Below are 25,979 nucleotides of genomic sequence, written 5' to 3'. Positions count from 1 at the left end.
TGATGGACACATGAATGACTTCCACTTCGTGGCAATTGTAAATAATGCTGCTATTACCATGAGTGTACACATATCTGATCCTCATCTTCATTTGTTTTGCATGTATGCCCACAAGTGGACTTGTTGGATATGAACTTTAATTTTTTGAGGACTTTGAAAGAGTAGTAAACTTTGAAAGAAGAGGTCTAATGCGTCTATATGTGATATTCTCATTCAAAACTCTTTTGGATGTCTAATGCCCCCTTGAGATTCCTTTTGAATTTTACAATGAATTTTTCAAAGTGTAAAAATATCATTGGGATATTGATAGGGATTGCACTGAATCTTTGAATTACTTTGGGTGGTATTAACATCTTGGCAATATTAAATTTTCCAGTTCACGACCATGGATGTTGTTCTAGTCAACTTTCTAAAATGTTTTCCAGAACACAATATTTTACCACATTGATTAAGTTTATTCCTAAGTATTTCATCAGTTTTGAAACAATTGAAATTGGAATTATTTTGCTATAAGTTAGCCTTTCGGAGAAGGAAATGGCAACCCACTCCAGTATTATTGCCTGGAAAATCTCATGGACGGTGGAGCCTGGTAGGCTACAGTCCATGGGGTTCCAAAGAGTCGGGCGACTGAGCGACTTCACTTTCACTTTCACTTTTAGCCTTTGAATTGTTCATTGTTAGTGAATAGAAATATGAGTTTTGCATGTCGGCTTTGTATCATGCAACTTTGCTCAATTGTCTATTAGTTCTTACAAGATTGTGTGTGTGTGTAGAATCTTTAGGATTTTTCTATGTCTGAAATCATGTTGCCTGTGAACACTTTTCCTTTCTGATTTAGATGCCTTTTATTAATACTTGTTTATTTTTCCTAACTGTTCTGGCTAGGACTTCCAGTACTATGTTGAAAAGTGGGGAGAAGTGTTGAAGTGGACAGAACAAGCATCTTTAACTTGTTCCTGATTTTAGTAGAAAATCTTTTGAGTCTTTCACCATTAAGTGTGATGTTAGCAGCAGGTACTTTATATATAGCTTTTTTAATGTTGAGATAGTTTCCTTTAATTCTTCATTTGTTGATTGTTCTTGAATCATGAAAACATGTTGGATATTGTCAAATGCTTTTTCTGCATTAAATAATGTGATCATGTGGTCTTTCTCTTCATTCTGTTTCTGTGATATTACACTAATTAATTTTCATAGTTTGCACCATCTTGCATGCCAGAAGTAAATCCAACTTTATTATGGTTTATAATCTTTTCAATATGTTGTTGAATTTACTATTAATTTGTAGAGGAATTTTGCACCTTATGTTTCATAAGTGATATCGGTCTTTAGCTTTTCCTTACACCATTTTTCTGGCATTGATACCAAAGTAATTCTTACTTAACTGAATGATTTTGGAAATCTTTCATACTCTTCAAGTTTTTTGAAGAACATGAAGAGAATCGGTGTTATTACTTATTTAAATGTTTGGTAGAAATCACCAGGAAAGCCATCAAGACTTGGGTTTGTCTTTGTATTCAGTTAGTTGCTTTATTCATTCTCTTATGAATTATGGTCTCTGGGGGCTTCCCAGATGGTGACAGCAATAAAGAATCTGCCTGGCAATGCAAGAGATGCAAGATATGTGATTTTGATCCCCGCATCAGGAAGATCCCAAGAGTAGCAAATGGCAACCCACTCTGGTATTCTTGTCTGGAAAATCCCGTGAACAGAGGAACCTGGTGGGTTACAATCCACGGGGCTGCAACAAGCTGGACATGACTGAGAGGCTGAGCACACACACAACAAACACAGAGAGAGTATTATCGACCAGTCAACATACTGCAGAACTTAGTAGTTTCTGAAAGGTATGCCAGTGTGCATGCTGTCACTTCAGTCATGTCGGACTCTTTGCAACCCTGTGGACTACAGCCCACCAGGCTCCTCTGTCTATGGGATTCTCCAGACAAGAATGCCTGAGTGGGTTGCCATGCCCTCTTCCAGGGGATCTTCCCGACACAGGGATCGAACCCATGTCTCACATGTCTCCTGCACTGGCAGGCAGGTTCTTTACCACTAGTGTCACCTGGGAAACCCTCTGAAATGTATATAATAAGTCTAAAAGTGTTGCTTGAATGGGTGACTGAAGTTGAGCTCTCCTTGTAAAATCAAATGATAGGAAACTCTAACAAAGCTGACAACATCACTCAGTTTAACAGAATGAATGTTACAGATCTCAGCCAAACTTTGGACTTAGAAAAAGCCAAAGCATGGTCCGTTTTCTAAAATGTGGTAAAGATGTTGGGCTATAACTCAGGTGTTCCTTATAGAATGAACATTTTCTCATACAATTCTTTCAGGATCTCAGAAGTTCTGTGCTTAAAATCAGCAGTTTTCTTGAGAAAGAACTGAGTGAAGAGGATCTGGATGCTATTGTGAATCAGGCTGCATTTCAGAATATGAAAGTTGATCCTCAAGCTAATTATGATGCCATTCTGAAAAATGAAATCGGGATGAGAACAAACAACGGACAATTCCTGCGCAAAGGTGATGTTAAGTGGGTAATAGAAGCAAATGTGTTGAGACTTGTCTTGAGTCCTTGGCTGCTGCTGCTGCTGCTGCTGCTGCTAAGTCGCTTCAGTCCTGTCTGACTCTGTGCGACCCCATAGATGGCAGCCCACCAGGCTCCCCCGTCCCTGGGATTCTCCAGGCAAGAACGCTGGAGTGGGTTGCCATTTCCTTCTCCAATGCGTGAAAGTGAAAAGTGAAAATGAAGTCGCTCAGTCGTGTCTGACTCTGAGCGACCCCATGGACTGCAGTCTACCAGGCTCCTCCGTCCATGGGATTTTCCAGGCAAGAACACTGGAGTGGGGTGCCATTTCCTTCTCCAGTGCATAAAAGTGAAAAGTGAAAGTGAAGTCTCTCAGTCGTGTCCAATTCTTGGCGACCCCATGGACTGCAGCCTGCAGGCTCCCCCGTCCCTGGGATTCTCCAGGCAAGAGTGCTGGAGTGGGGTGCCATTGCCTTCTCCTCCTTGGCTGCTAGATTAAGTTAAATGTGGCCTGCAACATGTCTCTCCAAGAATCACTGTTTAAACAGAGAATCAATGATCCTAACTAAAATGAACCTGAAAATTATCCCAGGAAACAGAACAGAACTTCAGTATCTGACTAATAAATATTAGATTCCTTCTTTCTTAACCATGTGACCCTACTTTAAAATTTCTTAAAAAGTCTTACCAAAAGGCAAAAGATACGTGTCCAAGAGAGCTCCAATTCTTGGTTTACCTTATTGCTCTTCAGAATATTCTAGATGGAAGGTTAATATGTATTTTGTTTTGAGAAGGATTTTTATATCATTTCTTTCCTTTCAAGTTGATATTTCTTCATTGTAAAAAGTCGATTGCTACCTCATTAACCCAATGTGCTATGAGTTCAATCATCCAATAACATGAATAAATTTTTATTATGCTCCATTAAGTTGCCAGGGGTTGCTAAGAATAAATATATTTTCTCCTGATACTCCTTAATTTCAATTTTTTCATTTAATCTTTTTAATATACATTATTCTAAAACATAATTTGCACTTATCTATATCACTAGACTCATATTTCATCCTAATATATTCATAACAGCACTATGACAATAGACACTGATTAAATTTTAATTATATAAAGATCTTATTAAAATTACTGTGGATACCAATATTTTAAAAAGTCATTGCTTCCTCTTTGTCCCATTTATTATCAGTTTTCACTTCTCATTGCTCAACTAATCAGATATAAAGCATTTCTCATGCCCATGTAACTTACTGCCAAATGACCGTAATATAAACAAAATAAATTCTGATAGCCAAAGATGCCAATTTATTCATCTTTATTACATAATTGAATTAATGTTGGTTTCAAACTTCCATCAAGTGAAACTTTTGTATTAATGGCAGCCCTTGGCACCCTCTGTTCCTTGAATTTATTACATGAAAATCTATTAGTAATGGTTCCTCTTTCCATGGGATGCTCCAGGCAAGAATACTAGAGTAACTTGCCATGCCCTCCTCCAGGGGATCTTCCTGACCCAGATCAAACCCAAGTCTCTTGTGTCTCCTAAACTGGCAGGCGGGATACAGTTTATTTACAATATCATATTAGTTTTAGTTGTACAGCATAGTTCAGTTCAGTTCAGTTGCTCAGTTGTATCTGACTCTTTGTGACCCCATGGACTGCAGCATGCCAGACCTCCCTGTCCATCACCAAGTCCCGGAGTTTACTGAGACCCCATGTTCATTGAGTCAGCAATGCCATCCAACCATCTCATCCTCTGCCATCCCCTTCTCCTCCCACCTTCATCTTTCCCAGCATCTGGGTCTTTTCTAATGAGTCAGTTCTTCACATCAGGTGGCCAAAGTATTGGAGTTTCAGATTCAACATCAGTCCTTCCAATGAATATTAAGGACTGAATTCTGGTGCATGGACTGGATAGACCTCTGTGCCATCCAAGGGACTCTTAAGGGTCTTCTCCAACACCACAGTCATGCTTGGGGCTGGTGCATGGGGATGACCCAGAGAGATGTTATGGGGAGGGAGGTGGGAGGGGGGTTCATGTTTGGGAACGCATGTAAGAATTAAAGATTTTAAAATTAAAAAAATAAAAAACTAAAAAAAAAAAGATTAAAAAAAAAACAACAACAAAGCGTCAATGCTTTGGCTCTCAGCTTTCTTTATAGTCCAACTAGATGGATCTTTTGGCAAAGCAATGTCTCTGCTTTTTAACATGCTGTCTAGGCTGGTCATAACTTTTCTTCCAAGGAGTAAGCATCTTTTAATTTCATGGCTGCACTCACAACCTGCAGTGATTTTGGAGCCCCCCAAAATAAAGTCTGTCACTTTCCACTGTTTCCCCATCTATTTGCCATGAAGTGATGGCACCAGGTGCCATGATCTTAGTTGTCTGAATGTTGAGTTTTAAGCCAATTTTTTCACTCTCCTCTTTCACTTTCATCAAGAGGCTCTTTAGTTCTTCTTCACTTTCTGCCGTAAGGATGGTATCATCTGCATATCTGAGGTTATTGATATTTCTCCTGGCAATCTTGATTCCAGCTTGTGCTTCCTCCAGCCCAGCATTTTGCATGATGTACTCTGCATAGAAGTTAAATAAGCAGAATGACAATATACAGCCTTGGCATACTCCTTTCCCAATTTGGAACCAGTCTGTTGTTCCATGTCCAGTTCTAACTGTTGCTTCCTGACCTGCATACAGATTTCTCAAGAGGCAGGTCAGTTGGTCTGGTATTCCCATCTCTAAGATTTTCCAGTTTGTTGTGATCCACACAGTCAAAGGCTTTGGCATAGTCAATAAAATAGAAGTAGGTGTTTTTCTGCAATTCTCTTGCTTTTTCGATGATCCAACAGATGTTGGCAATTTGATCTCTGGTTCCTCTGCCTTTTCTTAATTCAGCTTGAACATTTGGAAGTTCATAGTTCACATACTGTTGAAGTGTAGCTTGGAGAATTTTGAGCATTGCTTTACTAGCATGTGAGATGAGTGCAATTGTGCAGTGGTTTGAGCATTCTTTGGCATTGCCTTTCTTTGGGATTGGAATGACAACTGACATTTTCCAGTCCTGTGGCCACTGTTGCGTTTTCCACATTTGCTGGCATACTGAATGCAGCACTTTCACAGCATCATCTTTTAGGATTTGAAGTAGCTCAACTGGAATCCCATCACCTCCACTAACTTTGTTCGTAGTGACGTTTCCTAAGGCCCACTTGACTTCACATTCCAGAATGTCTGGCTCTAGATGAGTGATCACACCATCATGATTATCTGGGTTATGAAGATTTTTTTTTATAGTTCTTCTGTGTATTCTTGCCACCTCTTCTTAATATCTTCCACTTCTGTTAGGTCCATACCATTTCTGTCCTTTATTGTGCCCATCTTTGCATGAAATATTCCCTTGATATCTCTAATTTTCTTGCAGAGATCTTTAGTCTTTCCCATTCTATTGTTTTCCTCTATTTCTCTGTATTGATCACTGAGGGAGAAGGCTTTCTTATATCTCCTTGCTATTCTTTGAAACTCTGCATTCAAATGGGTATATCTGCCCTTTTCTCCTTTGCCTTTTACGTCTCTTTTCATGGCTATTTTTAAGGCCTCCTCAGACAGCCATTTTGCCTTTTTGCATTTCTTTTTCTTGGAGATGGTCTTGATCACTGCCTCCTGTACAATGTCAAGAATCTCCATCCATACTTCAGGCACTCTGTCTATCAGATCTAATCCCCTGAATCTATTTGTCCCTTCCACTGTATAATCATAAGGGATTTGATTTAAGTCATACCTGAATGGTCTTGTGGTTTTCCCTACTTTATTCAATTTAAATTTGAATATGGCAATAAGGAGTTCATGATCTGATCCACAGTCAGCTCCTGGTCTTGATTTTGCTGACCATATAGAGCTCCTCCATCTTTGGCTGCAAAGAATATAATCAGTCTGATTCGGTATTGACCATCTGGTGATGTCCATGTGTAGAGTCTTCTCTTGTGCTGTTGGAAGAGGGTGTTTGCTATGACCAGTGCATTCTCTTGGCAAAACTCTATTAGTCTTTGCTCTGCTTCATTCTGTACTCCAAGGCCAAATTTGCCTTTTACTCCAGCTATTTCTTGATTTCCTACTCTTGCATTCCAGTCCCCTATAATGCAAAGGACGTTTTTTTGGGGGGGGTGTTAGTTCTAGAAGGTCTTGTAGGTCTTCATAGAAGTGTTCAACTTCAGGTTCTTCAGAATTACTGGTCAAGGCATAGTCTTGGATTACCGTGATATTGAATGGTTTGCCTTGGCAATAAACAGATCTTTCTGCCATATTTGATATTGCATCCAAGTACTGCATTTCAGACTTTTTTTTTTACTATGATGGCTACTCCATCATGCATGTACAGCATAGTGATTCACTATTTTTGCATATTATACTCCATTATAGATTATTGCAAGGTAATTGTTATAATTCCCTGTGCTATACAATGTATCCTTGTTGTTCATATACTTTATATTGGAATCCTGGAGCCCAGGGTTCTCCAGCTTTTCTAACTGTCCCAGTGGTTTTCCAATCAGCCAAAGTCTGATATGCCCAGCTCATGGCATCTGGCAGTCTGTTCATTCCCCAGTGTTGTCTCACATGATCTCCCTTTTCCTCTGAGTCTCTCCCAAGGGTCAGACGTCCTGGCGCGATCGCCCTTTTTCCCTTCATACGTGTGCTATCTTGTATCTTTCTGATAGTCCTGGTTTTCCAGGAGTCTCACTGCCTGTTTCTAGATAGAATTCTTTCAGTGAGAAAGAATCAGTTAGAAGCAAAGTTTCAATGAGAATTCTTCCACACGAAGGTGTATTTTTGATATGTTCTTGGGGAGAGTTGAAGTTCAACTCCTTTTGCTCACCATCTTGATCTCACTTCCTCTTAAAAATCTTTGGGTCATTCTCTCTCTCTCTCTCTCTTTTTTTTTTTTTTTTGCAATTTTAAAGATGAATAAAATACTTACTTTGAAGGATATCATTAAGAACTATATTATGTGAAATAATAGATGTGGTTTGCCAAGTATGGTGTATGGAACTTTGTAAGATATATTTAAATATTCTAATCTCTTTGAATATTTAGCTTTATTTTTCCTTCTTAAGAAAGTTCTATATTAATGGTAGTGGATAATGAAAATTAAAGATAAGGAAGTGGATTATCACTCTGTTTTCTGTGTTATCACGTCCTAAGTGTGTTTTTAGCTCAGCCATGTATAAGAGAAAGTGAGGCATCAAATTCCATGGAAAACAAATAGATAGTCATCTGCTTAAGTAGATAACAAAGTGGTTGGAAGGAAGCTTTTGCCCAACAGTGCTACCTCCTCACCCAGGGCTATCTGTGTGTTTATTCCACCAGGTACCGTTGGAGACTGGAAACATCACTTGACCGTGGAGCAAAATGAGCGATTTGACAGAGTATTCCAAAGGAAGATGAAAGAGTTTCCCTTGAAGTTCATCTGGGAAATAGATGAGGAGTAGAATCAGTGGAAAATATAATAATACTGTAAAAATCTAACAACTGGAAAGCATATTTTAATATATACATTAATTTGTGCTTCTCATACAAATGTTAATTATAAAACTTTATTAATTGACAAAATCAGTAAACTGTGCTTAGATTCAATTCCATGCCTTTAATGAAACTTTGACATTTCACCAATTATAATGATTTGGATAATCTGCAGTGTTAGCCTATATGATAAAGTGAAAGAAAGAAAGCATGCAACATGAATAGTTTGAGAGTGTTTTCCATAGCAGGCACTCATTATTTATCTATAATTTTTGAATTGAAATTTGATAATTTGGCTTTGAATCAATGTGACTAATGAGTAAATAAAGAAATCACATGCATCTGAGAAGCAGATTCATCTATTTAATGATTTACCAATTCACAAAGTTTATACTAAGGAGTTAAGTTTCAAAGGTAGATTGATCATCTAATAGTCTAATTATTTAACTATTTGGATGGAGAGAAATATTTGTACCTATATAACTCACTAAAGTAATACTATGTGTATCTAAGAGTTGCATATTTAGAATAAAATTACTTTGAACAAGAGAAATATAGATAAATATGTCTTTAATTCCTAAATGGAGAAAACATTGTGATGCATAAAAGTGTTGTAAGAAAATTAATAAAATTCATAAATTCACAGTGAAACACCTCAAGGTATCACCCTCCATCAGTTCAGTTCAGTTAGTTGCTCAGTCGTGTCCAACTCTTTGCAACACACTGAATCGCAGCATGCCGGGCCTCCCTGTATATCACCAACTCCCGGAGTTCACTCAGACTCACGTCCATTGAGTCTGTGATGCCATCCAGCCATCTCATCCTTAGTCATCCCCTTCTCCTTCTGCCCCCAATCCCTCCCAGCATCAGAGTCTTTTCCAATGAGTCAACTCTTTGCATGAAGTGGCCAAAGTACTGGAGTTTCAGCTTCAGCATCATTCCTTCCAAAGAAATCCCAGGGCTGATCTCCTTCAGAATGGACTGGTTGGATCTCCTTGCAGTCCAAGGGACTCTCAAGAATCTTCTCCAACACCACAGTTCAAAAGCATCAATTCTTCGGCACTCAGCTTTCTTCACAGTCCAACTCTCACATCAATACATGACCACATGAAAAACCATAGCCTTGACTAGATGGACCTTTGTTGGTAAAGTAATGTCTCTGCTTGTGAATATGCTATCTAGATTGGTCATAACTTTGCTTCCAAGGAGTAAGCGTCTTTTAATTTCATGGCTGCAGTCACCATCTGCAGTGATTTTGGAGCCCCCAAAAATAAAGTCTGACACTGTTTCCACTGTTTCCCCATCTATTTCCCATGAAGTGATGGGACTGGATGCCATGATCTTCATTTTCTGAATGTTGAGCTTTAAGCCAACTTTTTCACTCTCCTCTTTCACTTTCATCAAGTGGCTTTTTAGCTCCTCTTCACTTTCTGCCATAAGGGTGGTGTCATCTGCATATCTGAGGTTATTGGTATTTCTTCTGGCAATCTGGATTCTAGCTTGTGCTTCTTCCAGCCCAGCGTTTCTCATGATGTACTCTGCATAGAAGTTAAATAAGCAGGGTGACAACATACAGCCTTGATGTACTCCTTCTCCTATTTGGAACCAGTCTGTTGTTCCATGTCCAGTTCTAACTGTTGCTTCCTGACCTGCATACAGGATTCTCAAGAGGCAGGTCAGGTGTCTAGTATTTCCATCTCTTTTAGAATTCTCCAGAGTTTCTTGTGATCCACACAGTCAAAGGCTTTGGTATAGTCAATAAAGCAGAAATAGATGTTTTTTGGGAACTCTCATGCTTTTTCCATGATCCAGTGGATGTTGACAATTTGATCTCTGATTCCTCTGCCTTTTCTAAGGCCAGCTTGAACAACTGGAAATTCACAGTTCACATATTGCTGAAGCCTGGCTTGGAGAATTTTGAGCATCCCTTTACTAGCGTGTGAGATGAGTGCAACTGTGCGGTAGTTTCAGCATTCTTTGGCATTGCCTTTCTTTGGGATTGGAAAGAAAAATGACCTTGTCCAGTCCTGTGGCCACTGCTGAGTTTTCCAAATTTGCTGACACATTGAGTGCAGCACTTTCACAGCATCATCTTTCAGGATTTCAAACAGCTCAACTGGAATTCCATCACCTCCACTAGCTTTGTTTGTAGTGATGATTTGTAAGGCCCACTTGACTTCACATACCAGGATGTCTGGCTCTAGGTGAGTGATCACACCATCATGATTATCTTGGTCATGAAGATCTCTTTTGTACAGTTCTTCTGTGTATTCTTGCCACCTCTTCTTAATATCTTCTGCCTCTGTTAGGTCCATACCATTTCTGTCCTTTATTGAGCCCATCTTTGCATGAAATGTCCCCTTGATGTCTCTTGAAGAGATCTCTAGCCTTTCCCATTCTGTTGTTTTCCTCTATTTCTTTGCATTAAACACTGAGGAAGGCTTTCTTATCTCTTCTTGCTATTCTTTGGAACTCTGCATTCAGATGTTTATGTCTTTTCTTTTCTCCTTTGCTTTTTGCTTCTCTTCTTTGCACAGCTATTTGTATGGCCCCCTCAGATAGCCATTTTGGTTTTTTGCATTTCTTTTCCATTGGGATGGTCTTGATACCTGTCTCCTGTACAATGTTACGAGCCTCCATCCATAGTTTATCAGACACTCTATCTATCAGATCTAGTCCCTTGAATCTATTTTTCACTTCCACTGTATAATCATAAGGGATTTGATTTAGGTCATACCTGAATAGGCTAGTGGTTTTCCCTACTTTCTTCAATTAAAGTCTGAATTTGGTAATAAGTAGTTCATGATGTGAGCCACAGTCAGCTCCTGGTCTTGTTTTTGCTGACTGTATAGAGCTTCTCCATCTTTGGCTGAAAAGAATATAATCAATCTGATTTTGGTGTTGACCATCTGGTGATGTCCATGGTAGAGTCTTCTCTTGTGTTGTTGGAAGAGGGTGTTTGCTATGACCAGTGCATTTATTGGCAAAACTCTATTAGTCTTTGCCCTGCTTCATTCCGTATTCCAAGGCCAAATTTGCCTGTTACTCCAGGTGTTTCTTGACTTCCCACTTTTGCATTCCAGTCTCCTATAATGAAAAGGACATATTTTTGGGGTGTTAGTTCTAAAAGGTCTTGTAGGTCTTCATAAAACCATTCAACTTCAGCTTCTTCATTGTTACTGGTTGGGGCATAGACTTGGATTACTGTGATATTGAATGGTTTGCCTTGGAAACGAACAGAGATCATTCTGTCGTTTTCGAGATTGCATCCAAGTACTGCATTTCAGACTCTTTTGTTGACCATGATGGCTACTCCATTTCTTCTGAGGGATTCCTGCCCACAATAGTGTAGATATGATGGTCATCTGAGTGAAATTCACCCATTCCAGTCCATTTTAGTTTGCTGATTCCTAGAATGTTGACGTTCACCCTTGCCATCTCTTGTTTGACCACTTCCAATTTGCCTTGATTCATGGACCTGACATTCCAGGTTCCTATGCAATACTGCTCTTTACAGCATTGGACCTTGCTTCTATCGCCAATCACATCTGCAGCTGGGTATTGTTTTTGCTTTGGCTCCATCCCTTCATTCTTTCTGGAGTTATTTCTCCCCTCATCTCCAGTGGCATATTGGCCACCTACTGACCTGAGGAGTTCAGCCTTGACGTACTCCTTTTATATTTGGAACCAGTCTGTTGTTCCATGTCCAGTTCTAACTGTTGCTTCCTGACCTGCATATAGGCTTCTCAAGAGGCAGGTCAGGCAGTCTGGTATTCTTATCTCTTTCAGAATTTCTCACAGTTTATTGTGATCCACACTGTCAAAGGCTTTGGCATAGTCAATAAAGCAGATATAGATGTTTTTCAGGAACTTTCCTGCTTTTTCGATGATCCAGGGGATGTCGGCAATTTGATCTCTGGTTCCTCTGCCTTTTCTAAAACCAGCTTGAACATCTGGAAGCTCATGGTTCATGTATAGTTGAAGCCTGCCTTGGAGAATTTTGAGCATTCCTTTACTAGTGTGTGAGATGAGTGCAATTGTGCAGTAGTTTGAGCATTGTTTGGCATTGCCTTTCTTTGGGATTAGAATGAAAACTGACCTTGTCCAGTCCTGTGGCTACTGCTGAGTTTTCCATATTTGCTGGCATATTGAGTGCAGCACTTTCACAGCATCATCTTTCAGGATTTGAAATAGCTCAACAGGAATTCCATCACCTCCACTACCTTTGTTCGTAATGATGCTTTCTAAGGCCTGTTTGACTTCACATTCCAGGATGTCTGGCTCTAGGTGAGTGATCACTCCATCGTGATTATCTGGATCATGAAGATCTTTTTGTACAGTTCTCCTGTGTATCCTTGCCACCTCTTCTTAATATCTTCTGCTTCTGTTATATCCATACCATTTCTGTTCTTTATGCCGGGAGGAACCACCCTGTGCCCGAGGCCAGGGGCGGCGGCCGGGAGGAACAACCTGAGGAGCAGTGGCTGCGTGGGTGCAGGAGGGCCTAGGGGAGCTATCCCACATTAAAAGTCAGGAAGGGTGGCGGTAAGGAGATACCCCTCATCCAAGCTGGAGCAGCGGCTGTGCTATGCTGGAGCAGCCTTGAAGAGATATCCCACGCCCAAGGTAAATGAAACCTAAGTAAGATAGTAGGTGTTGCAAGAGGGCATCAGAGGGCAGACACACTGAAACCATACTCACAGAAAACTAGTCAATCTAATCACACTAGGAGATGAACAGAGATCATTCTGTCGTTTTTGAGACTGCTTTGTCTAACTCAATGAAATCAAGCCATGCCTGTGGGGCAACCCAAGACGGGGAGGGTCATGGTGGAGAGGTCTGACAGAATGTGGTCCACTGGAGAAGGGAATGGCAAACAACTTCAGTATTCTTGCCTTGAGAACCTCATGAACAGTATGAAAAGGCAAAATGATAGGATACTGAAAGAGGAACTCCCCAGGTCAGTAGGTGTCCAATAAGCTACTGGAGATGAGGGGAGAAATAACTCCAGAAAGAATGAAGGGATGGAGCCAAAGCAAAAACAATACCCAGCTGCAGATGTGATTGGCGATAGAAGCAAGGTCCAATGCTGTAAAGAGCAGTATTGCATAGGAACCTGGAATGTCAGGTCCATGAATCAAGGCAAATTGGAAGTGGTCAAACAAGAGATGGCAAGGGTGAACATCAACATTCTAGGAATCAGCAAACTAAAATGGACTGGAATGGGTGAATTTCACTCAGATGACCATCATATCTACACTATTGTGGGCAGGAATCCCTCAGAAGAAATGGAGTAGCCATCATGGTCAACAAAAGAGTCTGAAATGCAGTACTTGGATGCAATCTCGAAAACGACAGAATGATCTCTGTTCGTTTCCAAGGCAAACCATTCAATATCACAGTAATCCAAGTCTATGCCCCGAACAGTAACACTGAAGAAGCTGAAGTTGAATGGTTTTATGAAGACCTACAAGACCTTTTAGAACTAACACCCCCAAAAGATGTCCTTTTCATTATAGGAGACTGGAATGCAAAAGTAGGAAGTCAAGAAACACCTGGAGTAACAGGCAAATTTGGCCTTGGAATACGGAATGAAGCAGGGCAAAGACTAATAGAGTTTTGCCAAGAAAATGCACTGGTCATAGCAAACACCCTCTTCCAACAACACAAGAGAAGACTCTACCATGGACATCACCAGATGGTCAACACCAAAATCAGATTGATTATATTCTTTTCAGCCAAAGATGGAGAAGCTCTATACAGTCAGCAAAAACAAGACCAGGAGCTGACTGTGGCTCACATCATGAACTCCTTATTACGAAGTTCAGACTCAAGTTGAAGAAAGTAGGGAAAACTGCTAGACCATTCAGGTATGACCTAAACCAAATCCCTTATGATTATACGGTGGAAGTGAGAAATAGATTTAAGGGCCTAGATCTGATAGATAGAGTGCCTGATGAACTATGGAATGCGGTTCATGACATTGTACAGGAGACAGGGATCAAGATCATCGCCAAGGAAAAGAAATGCAAAAAAGCAAAATGGCTGTCTGGGGAGGCCTTACAAATAGCTGTGAAAAGAAGAGAGGTGAAAAACAAAGGAGAAAAGGAAAGATATAAGCATCTGAATGCAGAGTTCCAGAGAACAGCAAGAAGAGATAAGAAAGCCTTCTTCAGCGACCAATGCAAAGAAATAAAGGAAACGAACAGAATGGGGAAGACTAGAGATCTCTTCAAGAAAATTAGAGATACCAAGGGAACATTTCATGCAAAGATGGGCAGAGTAAAGCACAGAACTGATCTGGCCCTAACAGAAGCATAAAATTTTAAGAAGAGGTGGCAAGAATACACAGAAGAACTTTACAAAAAAGATCTTCATGACCCAGATAATCATGATGGTGTGATCACTCACCTAGAGCCAGACATCCTGGTATGTGAAGTCAAGTGGGCCTTGGAAAGCATCGCTATGAACAAAGCTAGTGGAGGTGATGGAATTCCAGTTGAGCTGTTTGAAATCCTGAAAGATGATGCTGTGAAAGTGCTGCACTCAATATGCCAGCAAATTTGGAAAACTCAGCAGTGGCCACAGGACTGGACAAGGTCATTTTTCTTTCCAATCCCAAAGAAAGGCAATGCCAAAGAATGCTCAAACTACTGCACAATCGCATTCATCTCACATGTTAGTAAAGTAATGCTCAAAATTCTCTAAGCCAGGTCTCAGCAATACGTGAACCATGAACATCCTGATGTTCAAGCTGGTTTTAGAAAAGGCAGAGAAACCAGAGATCAAATTGCCAATATCTGCTGGATCATGGGAAAAGCAAGAGGGTTCCAGAAAAACATCTATTTCTGCTTTATTGACTATACCAAAGCCTTTGACTGTGTGGATCACAATAAACTGTGGAAAATTCTGAAAGAGATGGGAATACCAGACCACCTGACCTGCCTCTTGAGAAATCTGTATGCAGGTCAGGAAGCAGCAGTTAGAACTGGACATGGAACAACAGACTGGTTCCCAATGGGAAAAGGAGTACATCAAGGCTGTATGTTGTCACCCTGCTTATTTAACTTCTATGCAGAGTACATCATGAGAAACGCTAGACTGGAAGAAGCACAAGCTGGAATCAAGATTGCCAGGAGAAATATCAATAACCTCAGATATGCAGATGACACCACCCTTATGGCAGAAAGTGAAGAGGAGCTAAAAAGCCTCTTGATGAAAGTGAAAGTGGAGAGTGAAGACGTTGGCCTAAAGCTCAACATTCAGAAAACGAAGATCATGGCATCCAGTCCCATCACTTCATGGGAAATAGATGGGGAAACAGTGGAAACAGTGTCAGACTTTATTTTTGGGGGCTCCAAAATCACTGCTGATGGTCGTTGCAGCCATGAAATTAAAAGACACTTACTCCTTGGAGGAAAAGTTATGACCATTTAGATAGCATATTGAAAAGCAGAGACATTACTTTGCTGACTAAGGTCCGTCTAGTCAAGGCTATGGTTTTTCCAGTAATCATGTATGGATGTGAGAGTTGGACTGTGAAGAAGGCTGAGCGCCGAAGAATTGATGCTTTTGAACTGTGGTTTTGGACAAGACTCTTGAAAGTCCCTTGGACTGCAAGGAGAACCAGCCAGTCCTTTCTGAAGGAGATCAGCCCTGGGATTTCTTTGGAGGGAATGATCCTGAAGCTGAAACTCCAGTACTTTGGCCACCTCATGCGAAGAGTTGACTCATTGGAAAAGATTCTGATGCTGGGAGGGATTGAAGGCAGGAGGAGAAGGGGACGACAGAGGATGAGATGGCTGGATGGCATCACGGACTCAATGGACGTGAGTCTGAGTGAACTCCGGGAGTTGGTGATGGACAGGGAGGCCTGGCATGCTGCGATACATGGGGTCGGAAAGAGTCGGACACGACTGAGCGACTGGACTGAACTAAATTGAAATTTATTTATCAAGCAACATGTTTATGAAGGAATGTTGGCTTGTAGCCAAATTCTCAACCTGGGAGACATATTTTGGGAAGATGAGGAAGTGGTAATCATAAAGAGAGAATGGACATAGAAGACAGAATGTCACTGTAGTTAGAACTGGACGTGTAACAATGGCCTGGTTCAAAACTTGGAAAGGTGTACGACAGGTCTGTATATTTTCACCCTGCTTATTTTACATTTATGCAGAGTATATCAGGGGATATGCCAGGCTGCATGAATCACAAGCTGGACTCAAGATTGCTTGGAGAAATATGAACAACCTCAGATATGCAGATGATACCACTCTAAAGGCAGAAAGGAAAGAGGAACTAAAGAACCTCTTGAGGAAGGTGATAGAAGAGAGTGGAAAAGCTGGCTTAAAGCTCAGCATTTAAAAAACTAAGATCATGGCATCTGATCCCACAACTTCATGGCAAATAGATGGGGAAAAAGTAGAAACAGTAACATATTTCATTTTATTGGTCTCCAAAATCACTGTGGGCAGTGACTGCAGCCATAAAATTAAAAGACATTTGCTCCTTGGGGGAAAAGCTATGAGAAACCTAGACAACATATTAAAACCAGAGACATCACTTTGCCAACAAAGGTCTATATATTCAAACCTTCGGTTTTTCCAGTAGTCATGTATGGATGTGAGAGCTGGACCATTAAGAAGGCAGGGCACCAAAGAATTTATACTTTTGAATTGTGGTGCTGGAGAAGACTATTGAGAGTCCCTTTGTCTGCAAGGAGATCAAACCAGTCAATCTTAAAGGAAATCAACCCTGAATATTCACTTGAAGGACTATTGCTGAAGCTGAAGCTCCAATACTTTGGTCACTTGTTGCAAAAAGTCAACTCTTTGGAAGATTTCCTGATGCTGGGAAAGACTGAAGGCAGGAGGAGAAGGGGGTGACAGAGGGTGAGCTGGTTGGATGGTGTCACTGACTCAATGGACATGAATCTGAGCAAACTCTGGGAGATAGTGAAGAATAGGGAAGCCTGACATAGTGCAGTCCATTGCAAAGAGTTGGACACAACTTAGAGACTGAACAACAATTGTCTGTTGCCGGGATCCAGCCCCGGTGGATCCAGGGTGATTCGAAGGTGGGGACGGAGTCGGTGTCTTTGGAAATAACTTACTTAATTACAGATAGAAAGGGATTAGAAGATTAGCAGAGAAAAAGAGGCTGAATAACTTGGTTCACATGGGATACCAATCACCAGCTACACCGGCCGCAGGTGTCTTCCCGTTCTCCCGAAGGAGAGGTGGCACTGAGCCCCCCCCCCCGGTCCGATCTTAGAAGCCCAGGCAAAATTAATAGGCTTGGTGAGTACCCATGCACCAGATGGGAATTCAGCCAGAAAATAGTAGGAGAGAAAAAGAGGCTGAATAACTTGGTTTACGTGGGATACCAATAAAATTCCAAGACAAGGAATTTGCACCATCTACGTTGGGCCACTGGTGCCACTTGAATATCGGAAGGTGCCCCTCCTTGGGCTCCTTCTCGCGTGGGCTTGAAAACCGGGGCAAATAAGTAGACTTGGAGGGCACCCACGCTCCAGATGGGAATTCAGCCAGAAAAACAGGGAGCAGAAAAGAACGACATGAGGGAATCAGTCTTTCCAGAAACTGATCTGATTTCTTTATTTTTGGGTTTGCTTATATACCTTTTGTTACACATAGGGATGAATACAGAGTCACGCGGGAGTCAGCAGTCCTGACCTTTATCAAAATCAGGTGCTTCACATAAATGTATAAAAAAAGGTACATCATCTTCTGGCCATGAGTGAGACCTGCTGACATTTTATGATCCTTTCTTTCTGATAACCAAAAAACTTATTTCTTCCCAGGGTGTTTTTTCTTAAACCAGGCACCACCCTCCAAATAAAGTTACATTCCTATAGGGTGAGGGTATAGTGAGTTACAATCAAGAAAGGAATTCAATGGAGTATTACTCAGCCATTAAAAAGAATTCATTTGAATCAGTTCTGATGAGATGGATGAAACTGGAGCCAATTATACAGAGTGAAGTAAGCCAAAAAGAAAAACACCAATACAGTATACTAACACATATATATGGAATTTAGAAAGATGGCAATGACGACCCTGTATGCAGGACAGCAAAGGAGACACAGATGTGTATAACGGACTTTTGGACTCAGAGGGAGAGGGAGAGGGTGGGATGATTTGGGAGAATGGCATTCTAACATGTATACTATCATGTAAGAATTGAATCACCAGTCTATGTCTGACGCAGGATATAGCATGCTTGGGGCTGGTGCATGGGGATGACCCAGAGAGATGTTATGGGGAGGGAGGTGGGAGGGGGGTCCATGTTTGGGAATGCATGTAAGAATTAAAGATTTTTAAATTATTTAAAAAAATAAATAAAAAGCCAAAATAAAATAAAATAAAATAAATGCTGAAAAAAAAAGAAAGGAATTTATTTAACCTAAGGTTAACAGGATTAATCTTAAAGGTTAATACTTATTTCTCCTATATGCTTAAAGGTTAATACTTATTTCTCCTATATGTTAGTTATATTCATTATAAGGGTAGGGAACATGGAGATTTAGCAGCAAACATCAGCCCAACAAATGAAAATCCTTTCACCAATGTTCCCCTTAAGATCTATTTAGTCTTAAGATATGATAAAGTTACATTTTTACATAGCAAGGACACAGTGATTTATAACAAAGTACAGTGATCTATTACAAAAGAGAAAATCCATTACCTCAAAAAGTCTAGTATTGCTAACCTTAAAACTACTATATTTCATTTTCTATATTCCAAACACATTGATTAATATATTCCCAGGTGCCTAAGGATATGGAGGCCTGGCGGCAATCATTGACTCAATAAGAAGAAAAAGCCCTATGCTAATTAAGACTCTCAAAATACTCCAAAACTCTCTGTGTTGTTTATGGTTAAGAGGTAGTAAACAATCATGTGCTAGTGGCAGGAGTATGGATAATCCTGTCACACAAGCTAATCTGTCAGCAGAGAGGTTTGACCTGAAACATCCTTGTCCCACCCAGAGCAGGGAATTAGCAGCAATTATTGACACAACAAATGAAAAACCCTTCACCAATATAATTCCTAACCAACCCACTTTACTAACAATTTCTAACTCCCCAAAAGAATTTGCCTTTAGTAAGTCTAAAACATCTCGTGCCTCTCAGATTGGGAGGCTGTAAACAATCACATGTGGCCAGACGAACCCATACAGGTGGGCTAGATAACCTTCAGAGGAGTTCGTAAGTTGAAACACTCTTGTCACGCCCAAGAATTTTTATTGCCTTGGAGCTGCACTTTTACTCCTTCTCCGAGAGAAACGGTTATGGGGGAGAGCCCCCCGTAAAGTCAGAGGTTTAGGTGAGAGCATAAAACAGACTCTGGTTTGGGGGTTAGATGCTCGGGAACAGGGGGTTTCCTGAGGCTTGATCACGCCTTTGTGTATACCAAGCCTCCTTCCTCATGACCTTTGCCATGGGCGGAGTTCCTCATGCTGACTCCCAGTAGTCTGTCTACTAAATCTGCCATCCGGTGGCTTTTCTGTCCTCATGAGGGACACTCTGGAGATTGTCAAGGTTGCAGAAGCAATTGTACAGGAAATATTTTTACCAGAGTATAAGATATCACAAACAGTCTAACAACTCATACTAGCCAGATTCAAAGCTAGATCCTCCAAGTGTTCCAGAATAGTTAATGTTCAGGATGGGTGTAGGTTTTGGACTCTGTCATGGACTTAGGGTAGGTCTTATATGGCAGCTATGGAATGTTCATTCCAGCACTGAGGAGAACAGATTGATGCAAGAGGCTTGTGCAATGTTGGGTCAGGGCTGTCACTCATTTAAAAGATTATATTCAGCTGCTGTCCTGTTGTAGATAGTTAAAATTGCTATCCACAGACCTTAAAATAGACAATAAGATGTATGTTTTCAGATGGAAGAAGTAGGAAAAGAAAGGGGCTTACCTTAACAAAGTTTTCAAAATTAGATCTTTGGGATTCTTTTGTCTACATTGCTGTTTTCCTGTAGACACAGACAGTAGGTTGCAAAGGCAGATTTGGTATTCAAATGATGTAATGGCTCCCCTGAACACGATTTTTAAAAGACAGTAAAGATGTCCAATGGTGGAATCTTGTCTATGTGAGAAATCCAGAACTAAAAAGAAACTATAGTTATTGTTCAATAAGTATAAGAATTTTATCTTGTTCTTTATTAATTTTCCCACAGTGTTAGAAGCCTTTGGTTTGATCACATCAGAGGCTGGTATGAACACAGACATGACTGCAATATACTGTTCCTGATGTATGAAGAGATGAAGACGGTAAGAGGTGTGTTTTTCTTATTTTAATTATTTCTTTGAAATCCTTTCTTATCTTGGTTTCAATGAACCATATTCTCCTATAGTTATCTTTATACCTAACTATTCAAGCTTCTTTTGATGTTTCTAATTTCCTGCCCCTTCATTTGTCAGAGCTCTCCTCTCACTGTGTACAAGTCATCTCTTGTGATTCCTTTTCATGTAAAAATTTATAGCTATAAAGGCAAACTCAAATGTGCAGAGCAACCATAACTTTGAAAAGTTGAAAAGGGACTGTGGGGGCACTGGGCTGAGGAGCCACTAAGTTATGACTAATTAGAAGTGAATGTATGCAATTGATGCAAATTCTTCCCAATTTTAAGGAGAATTTTTTAAGGTTGCTTTCTTGTGAAACCACAAAATGTTTCCATGCAGGCATCTGATCAAAACTGTCTTAAAATATTGCATAAACCAAACAAACTTTGTGAAAGACAAACTTCTCTCAATCCATGTTACCCTTCCCCCTAGTCCAGATCAGTCTTCCTAATTGGTCTACCTACCTGCAATCTCAGCTGTCAACATTTATTCTCGTATTTTTCAACCAGAGTTATCAACTCAAAAAGCAAGATCTGATTTTTTCCCTATTTTTATATTTTATTTTCTCCATATAAATGTGCTCATGACAAAACTATCTATAAATATAGAATTTATTGAAAATTTGGACATAAAGACCACAGAGGAACTGGGCAAGATCTCTTGAATATTAATATTTTCTCTGTCTGTCATCAATACACTTCACCAGATATCACTTTTAAATTACCTTCTGTCAAGTAGCAATTATTTGTGTATTTTTGATCTAGGTTTTTGCCAGCCTTTCAAATAATAATTTTTTGGTTATATAATATGGAGAGAATCTTTATTCAACTTCCCCTATCAAAGAAAAATAGATCTTAGTCAAATTATGTTTTCTGTTTTAAAGCTCTGTCTAGATAAAGATCTCAATTTTCTCAAGCTATTGAGTATACATTATGTTGTGGAATTTTAGGTCTTTCTGTGTCTACTACCTCCCATGGAAATTTTTTGGTAATTTTACCTATAACTGTTGATGCTTGGCTTGCTAATTAATTGCATCGGAAATACCCAAAGCCCATATAAAACGTATCTCAGAGGATTTTGCATGTTTCCCACAGATTTGGAGGTATTATCACCAGGATCATAGTGACCATGAAGAGTCATTTTATTCTACCCTGTCTCAAGTATCAAGCAGTATGTATTTGGAATGAAGGCAAGGGTGGCCATACTGTTTGGAGATTCATATTTAAGTGAGTAAACTAAAAATAAAATCAAAGAAATAGTACTTATAAAAATAAGGTAGTAGTTATTTAGGGGGTGGAGGGCAAGGTTTATGATTAGGAAAGGGATGTATATTGTGGGGGATCTGAAATCCTGGCAGAGTTTAACTTGGTGAGCAGGTTGTAATCATGAATATTCACTTCATAATAATTCATTATGCTTCATGTTTACTTTATGCCTTTTCTACATGTATGTAATTTTGTTAAGTGTAAAAAACACCTCATGAAGACTTTAATTTATCTTAAGTGAAATGGGAAGCTCCTGAGTGACATATCCTAGAGAAAGCCTAAAGCCTAATTTGGGGAGAGAATGAATCTTTCATCTTTTGTGATCTTTCATTCATATATTGACATTGGCTGAAACCTTCATAAAGAAACTCATACACACTTTTATGTGTACATGTGTGTATGTGTATGGGTGAAGTAGTCTCTGGAGGCTGAAGTCATAGCGTGATAAGGGAGAAGGGTGCTCATTGTCTTGTTTGGAGTACAGTTCACAAGTTCATATGTTGAAATCCCCTCTATTATTATTTTTTTTATCATTTTCAGTTTTCTGTCAAATTTTTATTTTTGTCTTTTATACCTTGAATACCATAAGCATAGTAACTTAAATTTTCAGATAATTGCAGCATCTGTAAAATGTATCATTCTATTATTACTATATTTTTGCTGATGGTTGACTGCGTTGTCTTTTGCTTAATGTTCTTGCATATTTTGATTTATATAAGTTATTCTATATAAAAATTATTTGTAGAAATAATATAGTAAAGATGGTCCTGTTATTTTACTCACCAACCAACACTCAAACTATTCCACTGACAGTTGTCACCTACAAGGTAATTATTAAGATGTTCATTAACCTACAATGGAAAAGGATCTGAAAAAGGAGAGATACACATGTATATGTATAACTGAATCACTCTGTTGTACACCTGAAACATTGTATATCAACTATACTTGAAAGAATTTTTTTGCTAGTTTGCTCTTTGTACTGTGCATTCTTATTATATAGGAATGAGACTCATTTTTGTGGTTTTGCATTGTGCAACCCTGTTCAATATGTTTATTAGTTCTAAAAGATTTTGTGACATCTTTGGGATTTTTCTATGTATAAAATCATCTTGTCTGCAAAGAGAAGTAATTTTACTTCTTACATCCAATTTGAATGGCTTTCATTGATTGATTGCTTAGTTACTCTAGCCTAGATATTCAGTACTATTTTGAATAAATGATGAGAATGGGTATCCTTGCCTTCTTCCTGATCTTGGCAGGAAGAGTTTCAGTCTTCCACCATTGAGTATGATGCTGGCAGTAGTATTTCACATATGTCCTTTTAATGTTGAAGTATTTTCCTTCTATTCTTCATTCATTGAGTTATTTTATCATGAAAATGTGTTGGATATGAAATGCTTTTTTTCTATATCAGTTGAGATGCTTGTGTGGTTTATTTCCCTTCACTCTGTACATGTGGTATTACAAAAATTAATTTTCATATTTTGAACCATCTTTGCTTCCCAGGAGTATATTCCACTTGATCATGATGTATATAACCCTTTTAATATGTTGCTGAGTTTATTTTGCCACTAATTTTTGAGGAGTTTTGCATCTTACATTTTACAAGTTATATGCATCTTTAGTTCTCTTCTAGTGCTTTTCTCTGACTTTGGTATCAGGGAAATGCTGGCCTTATAGAATAATCTTGTGAATGCTTCCTCCTCTTCAATTTTTTGGAAGAGTTTGAGAAGGACTGATGTTAGTTCTATAAATATTTGATAGAAGTCACCAGTAAAGCCACGTAACCCTGAGTTTTCTTTTTCATGTGCCCACTACATTTAATTACTTGAATTTAATTACTTTTTCCTCTTGAAATTGTGACTCTTAAGCACAGATTAGCATATTATTGTTCTCAGTACTTGCGAGCAATTATCACAGTTTCTGAAATATATAATATATTCTAAAAGTGCTGATTGAATGATGAGCCGTCCTTATAAAATCAGTCAGTAGGAAGCTCCAACACAGCTGACAATCAGAACACTCCTTTTCATGTGTGCTCTCTGATATATCCTTGAAAAGCTCTGCTGCTGCTGCTGCTAAGTTGCTTCAGTCGTGTCTAACTCTGTGCAACCCCATAGACAGCAGCCCACCAGGCTCCCCCGTCCCTGGGGTTCTCTAGGCAAGAACATTGGAACAGGTTGCCATTTCCTTCTCCAGTGCATGAAAGTGAAAAGTGAAAGTGAAGTCGCTCAGTTGTGTCCGACTCTTCGCGACCCCATGGACTGCAGCCTACCAGGCTCCTCTGACCATGGGATTTTCCAGGCACGAGTGAAAAGCTCTAGATGTAAAATAAACCCAAGGACTTCCAGCTTTCCAAAACATGGTAAAGATGTTGGGCTGTAACTCATGTATTCTTTATAGACTGAGTAGTTTCTCATACAGTTCTTTCAGGATCTCAGAAGTTCTGTGACTAAAATCAGCAATTTTCTTGAGAAGGAACTGAATCAAGAGGATGTGCATGCTATTGTGAAGCAGGCTTCATTTCAGAATATGAAGGATGATCCACGAGCTAATTACCATAATATTCTGACATCTGAAGTTGGGACACGAACAAGTGAAGGATGTTTCCTGTGCAAAGGTTTATAGAAGCAAAACTGTTGAGAGTTTCCATGAGTACTTGGCTACTACATTAATTAAGTAGTGCTTCCAAAATGTCTCTCCCAGTACCGCCATTTGGTCCCTGGAGAGAAACGAAATCCTAACTGAAAATGTCCCTAAAAAGTGTTCCGGCAAACAGAACAGTACAGAGCTGGACACTTTAATGTGACTAATGAATATTAGGATCTTCCTTACTGATCACAATGACCCTACTCTAACATCTGTAAGCAAGTCTTGCTGCCAAGTCACTTCAGTTGTGTCTGACTCTGTGCGACCCCATAGACGGCAGCCCACCAGGCTCCCCCGTCCCTGGGATTCTCCAGGCAAGAACACTGGAGGGGGTTGCCATTTCCTTCTCCAGTGCATGAAAGTGAAAAGTGAAAGTGAAGTCACTCAGTCGTGTCCAACCCTCAACGACCCCATGGACTGCAGCCCTCCAGGCTCCTCTGTCCATGGGATTTTCCAGGCAAGAGTACTGGAGTGGCAAAAGAGATTTCCAACTTCAATTTCCTTTATTTCTCCTAGAACATACTAGAGATTTAGTTAATATGTATTTTTTCTCTGAGGGAGGGTGTTTGGATTACTGTTATTTTCTCATGTGTCAGATTTCTTCTTGTAAAAAGTAGGCTGATACCTCATCAAACCAATCTGCTATAAATTCAATTATTAAACAATAGGTAGTAAATTTCTATTGTATTTTTGTAACATGCCTGGAGTCATTAATAATAAATATATTTCCCTCCCAATATATTTAAACTTTATTTTAAATTCAATTTTTAATCCACATTATTCTAAAACATAATTTGTACTTCTCTATTATGTTAAGATTTTATCCCCTAATGTATACATACATCCGCTGGATCATGGAAAAAGCAAGAGAGTTCCAGAAAAACATCTATTTCTGCTTTATTGACTATGCCAAAGCCTTTTACTGTGTGGATCACAATAAACTGTACAAAATTCTGAAAGAGATGGGAATACCAGACCATCTAACCTGCCTCTTGAGAAATCTGTATGCAGGTCAGGAAGCAAAAGTTAGAACTGGACATGGAACAACAGACTGGTTCCAAATAGGAAAAGGAGTACATCAAGGCTGTATATTGTCACCCTGCTTATTTAACTTCTATGCAGAGTACATCATGAGAAACGCTGGACTGGAAGAAACACAAGCTGGAATCAAGACTGCCAGGAGAAATATCAATAATCTCAGATATGCAGATAACACCACCCTTATGGCAAAAAGTGAAGAGGAATTAAAAAGCCTCTTGATGAAAGTGAAAGAGGAGAGTGAAAAAGTTGGCTTAAAGCTCAACATTCAGAAAACGAAGATCATGGCATCCGGTCCCATCACTTCATGGGAAATAGATGGGGAAACAGTGTCAGACTTTATTTTTTTGGGCTCCAAGATCACTGCAGATGGTGACTGCAGCCATGAAATTAAAAGACACTTACCCTTTGGAAGAAAAGTTATGACCAACCTAGATAGTATATTGAAAAGCAGAGACATTACTTTGCTGACTAAGGTCCATCTAGTCAAGGCTATGGTTTTTCTAGTGGTCATGTATGGATGTGAGAGTTGGACTGTGAAGAAGGCTGAGTGCTGAAGATTTGATGCTTTTGAACTGTGGTGTTGGAGAAGACTC

At 39.6% G+C, this 25,979-nt stretch overlaps 1 protein-coding gene across 2 annotated transcripts in view; it reads left to right on the top strand.

Moving 5' to 3' along the window:
• LOC138445291 (amine sulfotransferase-like) overlaps positions 1-9,335 on the top strand; it is a 33,314-nt gene extending 23,979 nt beyond the window's left edge. Inside the window, exons 6-7 of one of the 2 annotated variants that reach the window (XM_070292502.1) lie at positions 2,340-2,536; positions 7,896-9,335. In XM_070292502.1, the coding sequence (XP_070148603.1) occupies positions 2,340-2,536; positions 7,896-7,941 (243 nt within the window). In that variant the 3' untranslated portion in view covers positions 7,942-9,335. The remainder of the gene's footprint in view (positions 1-2,339; positions 2,537-7,895) is intronic. The other variant, XM_069599188.1, reaches the window with a different exon arrangement.
• The last annotated feature ends 16,644 nt before the right edge of the window (positions 9,336-25,979 follow it).

This window comes from Ovis canadensis, chromosome 8, assembly GCF_042477335.2.
Source record: "Ovis canadensis isolate MfBH-ARS-UI-01 breed Bighorn chromosome 8, ARS-UI_OviCan_v2, whole genome shotgun sequence".
Classification (NCBI taxonomy): domain Eukaryota; kingdom Metazoa; phylum Chordata; class Mammalia; order Artiodactyla; family Bovidae; genus Ovis; species Ovis canadensis.
The sequence above is the reverse complement of the archived record's forward strand: the minus strand, read 5'-3'. Positions and strand labels throughout refer to the sequence as shown.